This window comes from Tigriopus californicus, chromosome 4 (assembly GCF_007210705.1).
Source record: "Tigriopus californicus strain San Diego chromosome 4, Tcal_SD_v2.1, whole genome shotgun sequence".
Lineage (NCBI taxonomy): Eukaryota > Metazoa > Arthropoda > Copepoda > Harpacticoida > Harpacticidae > Tigriopus > Tigriopus californicus.
Window position 1 is genome coordinate 5940170 of NC_081443.1, and position 12711 is coordinate 5952880.

A 12711-nucleotide genomic window follows, 5' to 3' on the forward strand; every position below is an offset into this window, starting at 1 on the left:
TTTCTGACTAGCCCTCTACTTATTTCCAATGTCAGAAAACCAAATCAAAATGGGAAAGAGGCATAAACTATTTGTAATATGCCATGAAATCAAATCATAGACACCTTGGTACATATTTCAATCAAAAATATCAATTTGCCGCTAACCAAATCTCTTCATTTCCATTTGAGCAGTCATAGTTGGCTGCGACTAGTTTGTGCTGTCACTTGGTTTTACTAATACCAAGGCTTTATCATGAACGTTATAGTTTAGAATCAAATCATAGACACCTGGGTACATATTTCAATCAAAATATATCAATTTGCCGCTAATATATCAATTTGCTGCAAACCAAATCTCTTCATTTCCAGTTTTAAGTTGTTAAATCAACTGACCTCATTATCTCTGGCTTGAGCATTCCCTTTAATACTTTTTGAGTAAAGCTACTGGTGAAATGTTAATTTTCTTCTAAAGAGATGGTATTGGTAACGGAACGGATTCTTGACTTCTTGTTACCGTTACTTTCTTCCTTTTTAGCCAGTTAAGAAATGTGTAAAACTTTTGCCTTTTTTAATTCTTCATTTCAAACGTAGGGACATATTTGCTGCTTGATTGCACTTCTATGACTGAAGCATAGGACCCGATTTAGTTAAACATCAAACTTTTGCTTTTTGGGCCTCTTTTTAAGAAGTCTGAATCCAGAAAAGTCCGTCTCAGTTTCACCCCAAAAATATTGCGCCACTGCCTTAACCTTGCCAAATCGGTCTTCAAACATCTCCACTGACAAAATATAATGCATGTTGTGGCACCGCTTGCAATTGTGCAATAATTGCCTGATGTTAACTTTTTTCAAACCATGAAATGAAAGATGAAATAAAATACTTGTCAAGTAAAAAAAAAGATCCAACATTCTCCAAACCTGAATCCTTGTACCCTTGTTTTTTCTTGTGCATTCGTCATTTGCTTTACGTGATTTTATTAAACATTTAATAAAAAAGTAAACCTTTGGCTGTGTTTATCTTCTTTTTCTAAAAGAATAGGTATCGGAAACGAAAACGAGTTACTTTTTCTAAAAGGAACGAGAAGAGAAATAACGTTTACAGTGTAGTTTTTTGCAGTAACAGTTCAAGCCCTGTCAAGATCTAAAAATATGACAGTAATGACAATGACACGTCGGATGCCATTCATTTTTTTGAGCTTCTAAAGTAGCTCAACTCAAATTCAAAATGTGCATAAGAAATGCAAAAGAAAACATGAAGAATGCTTTTTGTGCAACTAAATTTGTTTTAGGACATATAAAGGATGACGCATATCTCTAGCCATCATCAGTGGACACTAGTAATGGGATCAAATCAAATTTCAAATTCAAGGTTGCCAGAAAACATGGAAAGTGAAAGCAACCGCCTATTCCATAGCAAGGCAGAAACTTAGGTTTGAGCAAATGGCAACCCTGGTTTGACGGAAGGGTTACTTTTTGAGGCTGACTAACTGGTTTCGGAGATTCCACTGGTAGTGTCAAACATTAAAAAGGTAAATTGGTAGCCCCGGTCGCAACCTCCCGTGATTATTTTCCTCATCAGTGGTAACACACTAGAGGGCTTGTAAACACAGACCGGGATATGTTTCAAAGTTCCCGCTTCTCTTTTTATTCGGGAAATACTAGAAAATAATTGATAAGTTCAGGTTTCATGTAAACGCTTCATCTATTATCAAAACGCTATTATTCATTTCTCAACCCCTGGCAAGCTCAAACAATCCAATGTGGAATTCTTAGGTCAAACATAATGGAAATGCCGACTATTTTTATTCTCTCTTATTCCTGAGTTCAAAATGGCAGGGCATTTCCAGCGCCACCAATCAGAGGGCTGAATCTAGCGCTGGCTCGTAGCCCCTCGTCCAAAAGACTAGTCACCTCATTTCACGTCTTTGCCACGGAGCTCCAGTCCAACGAAGCTCATTAACCAATCCTCACCCCGCTTCTTCCCCTTTCCCTCCCTTCATTGGTCCTTTCTCACTAATTCACTCCATGTGGAGTGGACGGACCGAGCCGCCCAACCCGCCTAACCCGCCCAATACATTGACTTTTTTCTCTTCTGTTGGCGCATCCTCAACGCCATGGGCCGGCCGGGTCCCTGCTCGCCCGCTCTCCACTCGCCCTGGCTCCGCAGTTCTGCCCGTCCCGTGGGCCAATGGTGCTAGCTAGGCCGAGTGCCCGCCGTCGCTCTGTGAAGCCCAAGCTAGAAGGCGAAGGGAAGGAAGGGGGGAGGAAGGGGGAAGGCGGCGGATGATTGTCTCGCTCCTCGGTTTGTGTGTATTGGGCAGTGCTGGTTGGGCAACTGGCGAGTGAACATTAGAATTGAGTGGCTGCTCTCCCGTTCTCTCTCGCCTTTTCTGGCCTCTTTCTTGCTCGATCACAGTTGTGGCTTCCCTTGGTGGATGGCGTGTTGGTCGCTGTTTTGGGGCCGTGTTCTGAGTGCGTCGGACTGAGTGATCCCAGCGGCCAGTCGGTGGCCCTTCTTCTCCGGTTTGAAATCACCAATTCATGGGTGAACAACGATTCGGTCAACCCCACCGAGCCTGTCCATGTTTGTGGGTCTGTCGGTTGGCGGGTTAAGGTGACCGTGAGAGGGCCAGACATGTGTTAGACCGGGCGGCCGGACTCCGACCGTGTGTTTTGTGGGGCCTCAGTGCGATCCCGGGTGTGTTCCCACGCCCTGTGACCTTGATGACCGTGATTCCGTCGATGAACGGAGTGCCAGCCTAGGTCGAGCCTTTTCACGTCGTACTTCCCGTCAAACGGGGCAAGATAGACCTTGGGCCGGACATTCTGCCCGCCTGATTGGGTATTGAGTGCCCGCAGCTAAGCCCCGATTGTGCTGCCGTGGGACCAGCGTGATCGCCCTGGCGAACCCGTCCATTCTCCAACGAATCCGGCGCCCAGGCCTTGACATCCCGTGAGGGCGTTTATTTGTGCTGTGCAGTGCCCATTCATTTACCGTTCGTATCCTTCTGCATTTTCATCGACCTCATCATGTTTGGTGGGCCCAGTCGTCATCCGGTGGGACCCAATCCGGTAAGTCAGCACTGCCAGGGCAGTGATAATGAAACGGGGAACTAAATATCGGGTGGTTCACTGCATGTGGGTAGGCCGGTGGTGTGTCCATAGGTGCTTCAAGGCCCCATCGTATGGCCAACGGGTGTGATGGTTTTTTTATTGGTTTCCCAAGGGTAGTTTGCTATTCTTGTTCCCGCTTTTCACCTAGACGCTACCTTAATCCGAATTCACGTTTTCTTAGCACATTTTGGCGGGTCGGAATCCAGGCGAACTTCGCGCAACCTCGATACTGCGATTCGTTGGGTTGTTTTTCAATCCCTCTTTTTCCCTTTCTTATTGTATGGTTTCGGCTTCTGTAGAACAACTTTGAGCGGCGGCAGCTGGCTAGAGGCTCCTGAAAATCAGGGCCAGTTAGGGTCGTATTTCTATCGACTTCTTATTGATATTGAACGGGCTGATCACGTTTTTTATGTTACTAATATAATCTGGAACTTTGAGAAGACCCAAGATCGCTCTAACTAAATCCCCTAGTAGGGTTTTTTCAAACTTCCAAATGACGATCATGGAGGCGCTTTCATGTCCCTTGTTCGTGGGGTAAGGATGTAGATGCGCGATACCTTCCCTCTCATTTCCTCTCGCGTATTAATTCGTCTTGGCCATGGGGGTTTCGTTCCCGTCGTCAGATTGGGTCAGTCTTGCATCCGATGAGTGGGATTGCTGACGCGCTTAGATAGTGAAGTGGGGGGGGGCAGTAATTCACCAACCAAGGTAGTGAATGTTATTGAGTCTGAAATGGGTGATGTGGCCAATCGACAGGGTCACCCGCGATGAAGAAAGGGGCTGGGGAGAAGAAGCGAGAGAGAAGGAGAAGAACAGGAGGCGGGTGCAAGAACTCAAGAAGGTTGAAACAGATCATTCATGAGATGACCATCTGAAAATCGCTTGTCTGGCTGACCTCACGGACACAAGACAGGGGATGAGCATTCCACGTTTTCATTGCTCCGCTCTTTCGAGTGTCTGTTGTTCGAATAGTTGTAGTTGTTAAGCGTAGTACTCGGCGTTCTATTGGTAGTTGAAAGCCAGTCGTGTTTGACGACTACGACGTCTTAACGCGAATTCTATCTCTTTTAAGAGTTGTAAAGCATTCTGTCATAGGATCGTTTTTGTTCCTAATCATGTCGAGATGTGTGAGAGGGTCGAAAAATTCACCGTCCTAAGACAATGAACAAGATGTAGTAGTAAAAGAAGACGAAGAAGTGGTAGTTGTTCACGTTGGGATGGGCGACGCAAAAAGCAGGCAAACGAAAAAGGAGGCGGCCCAATATATTTATGCCTGAAAAATGAGCCCTCACTCTGCGGGAGCTGGAATTTATCGACAAGGGCTGAAAACTCAAAACGTAAATGTGGCTTGAAAACGGCTTGTGAATGGACCAGGCGGGGATGATGAGCCAACTCAAGATGAAGAAAAAGGAGAAGCTGGGGAAGAGGATGAGATCTTCAGCTCTGATGCGCGACGACGAGCTCAGGTATGGAAAAAAAGTTCACACCAGAAATCTCTCAGCCTATTGAGATGTGATTTCAATCAGTGCTCCACGACTTCGCGGCAAGGAGCCACTCGCCTCGTCAATTGCTGAATTGCCAGCCACCACACAATCTGCCACCCGTCGGATCTCGACGACGAAGACGACTATCGAATCGATTTGGTGGTGCCTTAGTATTTCGAGTAGACAGAAAAAGAAGAAAGACGGACAAGATTGAACCGCGCTCAGTTCTTCGTCCTCTGCTCTTTCTCCCTCCCTCTGTGAGCCGTCATCTGATTGACAGTCTGTGAATTCCTCAAGACGAAATTGATCAAACTAGTGCAAAGACAAATGACTAATCTGGGTGGTGCTTAAGCTTGAGCCCATAGTTGGCCGATCGAAGTCCAAATGCATTTCTTGTTCTTAAGTGCTCTTCAGGGACCTGTCGATATTAGTTTTTCTCGTATCATTCACTCATTCATTCGCGAGAGTGCAATCTTTGTTTGGTATCTATATTTTCGAATTCGCCTTCATTGCCTAGTTCAAAGCTTTCAAAATCACGAGTTGAATGATCCATGAGTGCTCCAAAGTTTACGGGGTTATATTTAATCCGCGACACCTTGGATCTATGACGTCGGTGTTAGTTGGTCAACGAGGATTCGACGAGGCGTGAGATATGACAAATAGGTTAGGAGGTGAAAAAGAAGAAGTTATAGCAGAATGAGTTCATGGTCTATTAATGTTGCATGGGAATAACGAGTGGACAAGTCAAAGGCAATTCGTTGCAATTTGCATCTTTGTTGTGTCAATAATTGAACAGGTCCACAGGGACCATAAGCTAAAGCAGAAATAGCGGAAAGAAAAAGACAAAAACTGAAAGGGCTCTTATTTACGGTCATTCTGAAAATCCATGAACACCTCCACTCTGGTTGAAAAGAATTCTTCTCCACTTTATATCAAGTCACCAGTTCAATAGGGCCCACATTTCTTGGTATTATTCTTACGTTGTGTTGGTTTTCTACGGCCATGTCTTATTTTTTATGTGTGTCTCGGATAAGCAGTAAGTCTCGTTACTTTTGTTTCAATCTCAACACGTGGATGCATTACGTAATTTTTGTAAATATCGTATCGTGAAGAAAAGCTGGACACCGACGACAGCTCGAGGTCCTTTCTTGTTAATTTATTCCCAATTAGAGGTCACAGCACAGCAACACTTTCAGTAATACCCCGGTCCCGAGGACCTCCTGAATCTGTTTGGTGAATGTGATTGCACGACCCTGTGTTCATTGTGTTTCGTTTTTTTGTATTTGTTCCAGTTCCCAGGTGGCATTCCCCCCGGCATGTCATTGCCCCCGGGCCTAAACCCGGGTGGCCCTAGAATCGATATGCCACCTAACGGTGGCATGCCCCCACACAACCCTCGAGACCATCCCGGTCAAGGCATGAACAACGACAAGGTACATCATAAAGTACGGCTTGAAGCGCATCCCCGATATTCTCTAGCCTTAGGGCTCGCGAATACGGATCTTATACATGTGATTGTTTAACCGGATTAATATCAATGCTCAACACATTTTTCTTACAGGGTGGCCCTGGAGGAGGTCAGATGAAGTTGGGAATAGCTGAAACCTGTGAACGAATCAAAGAGGAATTCAATTTCATCCAAAACCAATACCACAGGTAGGTATCATTTTCCTGTGCAATGCTGACTGAGAGATCTTATTTTCTTATTTTCCCTTCCATTTAGTCTGAAATTGGAGTGCGAAAAACTTGCCCAAGAGAAAACCGAAATGCAACGCCATTATGTCATGGTAAGAACACGACGACGTTTATCCATCGGATCTTCATATATTTTGTTAAATGTTTTGTGGTCACGAAACTGGGCTTTTGTTGAGACGAACGAATCTACGTCCTTTCGCATATCATTTCTTCTCTCCGATGGTCTCCTTCATGGGATTTCAACTTCCCACATGCAATCCTGAATTATCAAGAGCCCTTAAGGGGATCTTTTAAGCATACTCGAAGAGGCTTTCTCCTCTCTTCCAAGATGTGTAAATGCCCACGGAGGGAAACGAATGGATTCCCCCGCGTACACTGAGAAGGGAGGGGAGAAAGACCCCTCCCTCCAAGCACATACATACACCAGAGCCTTCAATTACAAGACTCTCCTCTAGAAATCAAATGCCTGAGAGCAAAGAAACCAAACGGTAAAAGAGAGAACGGAAAAGACAGTCTTGTTCCATCTTGCTCAGACCCTAAGAGAAGATTCAGAAGTGTTCCAGCAAATTGATGTAATTAGAGGCAGTTCTCTAAGCTTAGTAGTAGTTCAGACACTAGGTTTGTTTGGATTTGCCTAACAGTTTGGTGATTTTCTCGAGCATTCAGGACATTGAATCGGGATTGGTTTTATGTTCAGAAGGAGGAATAACATAAATCAATTTCTCTTCTAGTATTATGAAATGTCCTATGGCCTTAACGTGGAAATGCACAAACAAACTGAAATCGGAAAGCGATTGGACGCAATCTTACGACAAGTGCTACCGTTCCTTTCAGCTGAAGTAAGTAAAACTCTTCCATTAGATATCATCGTTTGAAGAGATATTTGATTCCAACTTATATTTATTGGTGTTCCAGCATCAACAACAGGTGGCCATGGCAGTAGAAAGAGCCAAACAGATCACCATGGCAGAGCTAAATGCAGCTATGCAGGTAAGTTGGGTGTTATAATCAAGACTCGATTTTTATTGAGGAAGTTCTATCTGAATAAAGGGAAGTCAAAGATAAGTTATTGGCAAAGCGAGTACCTTGAAGTGGTAAAAAGTTAAAATATGATTTCTGAAGAAAGACAAACCCTACTCAAAACACTTCACACAAGCTCCAATGAAGTTTGTACTCGACGAGAACTTTGCTCAGCAAATTAGATTGGCTCTGGGTCTGGTTCGGTTTGATACGACTACAATTTCAAAAACAAGATTCTCTTCTCTGGCTTTACAAAGTTCCCTTCCCCTGTTAAGGTATGCGCGTCTAGGAATGAAATCTGCAAGTTACTTAAGGCCAATATCTTGTGTAATCTTGGCAACCCTTGGATCGTGCTTCTCAGTTCTCACCCGACGGTTCTGGTTGGAAAGGGAGGGGGGGAACTTTCATGATGTCGCTTTGTAGTTACCAGAACTGATGGTAGCCACAACTGCGACATTCACGCTTTGCTAAGCCAATCTCATTTGCAAATAGAAAGCCATTTGTTCCTTACTACATCAACTGTTGTAGAACATGGCTGGTTAGGGAGCAGACCTGGATTGCTGAGCAAAAAAAGGAAGTGGTAGTACATGGGAAACAAATACAACTGTGTAAGTCCGGTACGAAGGGTTGGCCTTTGCCCCAATGCCAAAGTGGTTATGTAGGTATTAATGAGCTTGTGCAGAACAACTACACATACGTATGTGGTGATCAGTGAGATAATACTAATGCTAGGATTTTCATTCCTACGAAAGAGGTTGAATATGGTTTTAAATGGCCGAGAACTCTAATAAATCCACTTCCTTTGTGGAAAGTCATTACTTTAGATAGCAGATTTTTACTGAAGGTATTTATGCTCTAAGGTGAAAGTATGTAGGACCCTTGAAACAAAATACATTTTGTTGCCCCAAAATGGTTGCTCTGAGAGTTCGGGAGCCAAAGTTAGATATGAGCTGGGGTTGAAAACAACTCGAATGGGAGGTCTCCCCTTTCCATATTCTGTTCTATAGGACTTGTGTTACAGTCAAAGGAGACCTAAACCAGAGGGTGAGAGCCAGAAAGAAAGAGAATGATTGAAAATACCAGGCTAGGATAGAGAAGGGTTCAGATTATTGATCGAGCTATTCTCCAGCTCTACTTGCACTGTCACAGTCTATGTCTCGGATCATGTAACATTAATGGTCGTCGAAGGAATAAGCCAAATTGAATCGATGATGGGTGGCTCGCTTCCACTCGCCATTACGTTTTTCTATTCAGTATATGCATGCATTAACCCTGATTTTTGTCATATTTTTAGCAGCAAGCTGCAGCAGGGAGTGGATTACCGGGAATGCCACCGGGAATGCCTCCTCCTGGAACCCCGGGATTACCTCCCGGATTGGGAGGCATGCCAGGTGTCCCGCCCTCTTCAATGGCCGGTGGCCTACTCTCACTCGCCGGTCATCCAGCCGCAGCTGCGGCGGCTGCCGCCAGTGCGGCCGTATCCTCCGCCGCAGGCATTCATCCCCTCATGCACAGAGCCAGCTTAGGAGGGCATGATGTAAAGGAGGAAAAGCCCTCACTGAATGCCATGGAGGAACGTATGAAACATTCAGCCTCAGCGTCCCCTCGACCCCACCGGGATACAGCCAGTGTGAGCAGTAGCCGCGCCCGCTCCCCTCGATCTCCAGTCCGAGCCTCCACGCCCAACGATGATGGCCATGGTCCCGGGAAACGCATCAAAACAGAGGACCATTCCCGGAAATCTGGCCATGTAAGTGTGATGATCTCAAAACAGCGGTGAAATGCTTGACGAAGGAGCAGCGGTTTAAAGGTGGCCGACTGTCTTTGAAACATCAGTACTTAATCTGCGGTTGGAAAACGTAGGAAGAATTCTTGCCCCCTCCCCCAAAAATTAGCTCGAGCTTAAGCTGAGAATGAGTTTGGTCCTGAAGGCTTGTTGGATGGTGCGATAGGAAAAGATAAATATACCCTCCTCTATCCTACTCATTGCTAAGCAAACATTTGTATAACAGAAAGCAATTGTTTGATTTCCCTTCAGCAACGTCGCCTCGGCGACAGCGTTTCAGCACTGTTTCTTTGCAAAGCAATGTGAGGTGGTTGTTCGCTGATGTTTACATAATTTAGACTATAGATTAATGGAAACTGTCCGGCACTCGCTCGATCGTTGTGCGACGGCTGGGCTAGTGTGGTACTCTTAGTTGGTTTCTAACTTGACATTGGCTCTAAAAAGAAAGACGTAACGCGAGGATAAGATTGACTCGGAACATTCTTAGCCTCACATGCACAATCACTCTTGATGCGAAAGCTAAAATGAGCCGTCTATTTGGTTTTAAATGATACCCATGAGTTGCAAAAAAAGCGCTCAACACTTCCTTAACTGAGGGTTCACATTAAATAATATTTTTATACGGATTTTTAACCGCTGTTTGGCAGTGAGTTCCCAGCAAGTCATGTCATGTCTGTTAAAGTATTTGGTCCGATAATGAGTTTGAATTGGCTGCTATATCGAACGGAGTATTGAGAAATATTGCACCAATAAAACACGCCGATAGTGTAGATCAGTATCTTTAATCTTTATGATTGCACTAGCGTCAGATCCTACTCACTACTTACTCACATGCATGTGCTGGGTTATATTTACCAAGATTTACAAAGATGGAACCACCTTCACTTTTTTATATATATATATATGTAACCCTTTACCATGACCAAGCCTCCCCAATTCTATGATTATCGACGTCATCGTATTGTTTCTACCTTCAGGAATCTGACAGCGGCGACAAAAGTGATGGAGATCTCGTGGTAGATGTGGGTAATGAAGACGAACCCCCACGATCCAATGGTGACCACCGTGTTGAGAATGGTCCTTCCTCTGGCAGGAATGAGAGACCGTCATCCAATCTTTCATCGTCGTCGCGATCTACTCCATCCCTGAAGCCCAAAGAAGGAGCGAGCAATTCTGACAAACCTGGAACACCTTCTGGATCCAAACCTCCAACGCCTAACGGACAAGCTCCTATGGCCAACGGCAAACCGCCTACACCCGGGGTTTTTGGTCAAGGGTTTCCCCCCAGACCTCCTGGAGATCTGGGTGGGTTTCCGTATCAAAATGGAATTCCCCCTGTAGGACTACCTGGAGCCTTTGGTCCCAGACCCGCTTTGGTAAGCTTCAATATTTCTTATTCGCTCCACATGGTATTTCATGTACCTTTTGAATCCCATTTTCAGCCTGATATTGGAGCCCCAAGAATGCCCGGCAATGGCGGAGCCAACGGGTCTCTTAATGGCATTTCTTCCAACGGTACCAACGGCAAACCGTAAGTGTACACATCAAGAGATTATTGATCCTTTAATTGACTCCTTGACTCATGTTAGCCCGTGATCTTTGATTTCAGAGCATACTCGTTTCATGTTGGAACTGACAACCACCTGCAACCCGTAAGCTTTCCCCACGACGCACTCACAGCCCAAGGCATTCCAAGACACGCCCGTCAGATTAATACCTTACAGCACGGAGAAGTGGTGTGTGCCGTCACCATGAGTAATCCCACCAAGTATGTCTACACGGGCGGAAAAGGTTGCGTTAAGGTCTGGGATGTGACACAGCCAGGCAATAAGACTCCCATCTCACAACTTGACTGTCTTCAACGGGACAATTATATTCGTTCCATCAAACTTCTTCCGGATGGTCGCACCCTAGTTGTGGGCGGCGAAGCCAGTACCCTTTCCATCTGGGACTTGGCTGCCCCCACTCCACGAATCAAGGCTGAGCTCACCTCCGGGGCACCTGCCTGCTATGCACTGGCCATTAGCCCAGACTCGAAGGTGTGCTTCAGTTGCTGCAGTGATGGTAACATCGCTGTTTGGGATTTGCACAACCAAACGCTGGTCAGGCAATTCCAAGGTCACACGGATGGAGCCAGCTGCATCGACATATCCGCTGATGGAACAAAACTGTGGACGGGAGGCCTGGACAATACGGTACGATCTTGGGATCTGCGCGAAGGTCGCCAACTCCAGCAACACGACTTCTCCTCCCAGATCTTTTGCTTGGGCTATTGCCCTACGGGGGATTGGCTAGCCGTTGGCATGGAGAGCTCGAACGTGGAAGTTCTTCATTGCTCCAAACCGGACAAGTACCAGCTTCACCTGCATGAAAGTTGTGTGTTGTCCCTAAAATTCGCACACTCGGGGAAATGGTTTGCCTCCACCGGAAAAGATAACCTATTAAACGCATGGCGAACACCATATGGAGCATCCATATTCGTCTCCAAGGAGACATCCTCAGTTTTAAGTTGTGACATCTCATCTGATGACAAGTTTATCGTGACTGGCTCCGGAGACAAGAAGGCCACCGTTTACGAGGTGATCTACTAATCCGAAATTAGTGGATGAACGCTTGAAGAAATGGAAATACTCCCTCAAAAAGTTGTTGAAACAACAACAATGCCAAGAACAACAGCAGCATCAATATTAACAAGCACAACAACAGCCCCATGATATTATAGCTATTATTTCACTCGAGCGCGCCAGGTGGAGATTTGACCCCAGGACTGACACTGTGCAACAGCAGCCTTTTTCTCAGATAATGTACTACTGCTTTTGAGTGCCAGTTTAACTCAATTCGTCGTCTTAAAGTTCGTCTGTGGGAACATGGAATCACATTTTGAAGTGACCCATGCCCCCAGCAGTCCCCTATTGGCACACAAAGCAAATCTGGATCATAAAAATGTCCTATTATTAGTACCGGTATCATTACTATGATTTGCAAAAAAATAATGATAGTACAAGTTACTGCTGCTACTCTTACCATATTATTCTCCAACTTCAACTGCTGTTGTTACTACTTTTATCATCATTCATTATTACCACTCTTTCCTGCCCCTCGCCCTCTACGCAAAAAATCACGCTTAGTCTAAAATGGACAACTTGAACAACATGAACCGTAGAAATTCATTCTCCTATGCATTTTGAGGATAGCGCGACGAGTGGAATGCCCCCAAAACAATGTCTCTCGCTCACCTCTGCATAGTTGTGCCAATGATTACACAAAAAGATGATAATAAATGACAATTCATTATTTCTTGGCTGATCGTCGTTGACTCTTTGCTTGGTGCGCACGATGTTATGTAGACTCGCCTTTGTATTGAAATTGATCCATTATGTAAACGCCTTCGCGGAAGAAAGCTTCACCTGGGAATCGGGAGAACGTTTGAAAATGGTTGGGATTATGATTAATAATTTGTTCCAGTTCAAAAGCTGAATCCAAAGCTTCGCTTTGGAATGTTGCTGGCCCGGCCAAATGGAGTGAGTCGATGTAAATTCAGCGATGTAAAGAGCAGAAAGGAGCCTATCATTCTCTCAGCCGAGCTAATCCGCTTGAGAGCACGGCGATATCCCGTCAAATAATTGCTGAAC

General features: G+C 45.2%; 1 protein-coding gene across 6 annotated transcripts; it reads left to right on the forward strand.

The window, feature by feature from the left end:
• Nucleotides 1-2301: 2301 nt before the first annotated feature.
• Nucleotides 2302-12385, forward strand: LOC131878966 (protein groucho-like). Of its 6 annotated transcripts, none has more exons than XM_059225136.1 (10): nt 2302-3052; nt 5871-6023; nt 6140-6234; nt 6302-6365; nt 7005-7112; nt 7180-7263; nt 8588-9043; nt 10057-10455; nt 10522-10610; nt 10689-12385. In XM_059225136.1, exons 1-10 carry the CDS (start codon nt 3011-3013, stop codon nt 11668-11670), a joined length of 2472 nt encoding a protein of 823 aa, XP_059081119.1. In that variant the 5' UTR covers nt 2302-3010; the 3' UTR covers nt 11671-12385. The 6 variants fall into 6 exon arrangements, with proteins under 6 accessions (XP_059081119.1, XP_059081120.1, XP_059081122.1 ...); XM_059225137.1 differs by having other exon boundaries at nt 8591-9043; XM_059225139.1 differs by having other exon boundaries at nt 7189-7263.
• The last annotated feature ends 326 nt before the right edge of the window (nt 12386-12711 follow it).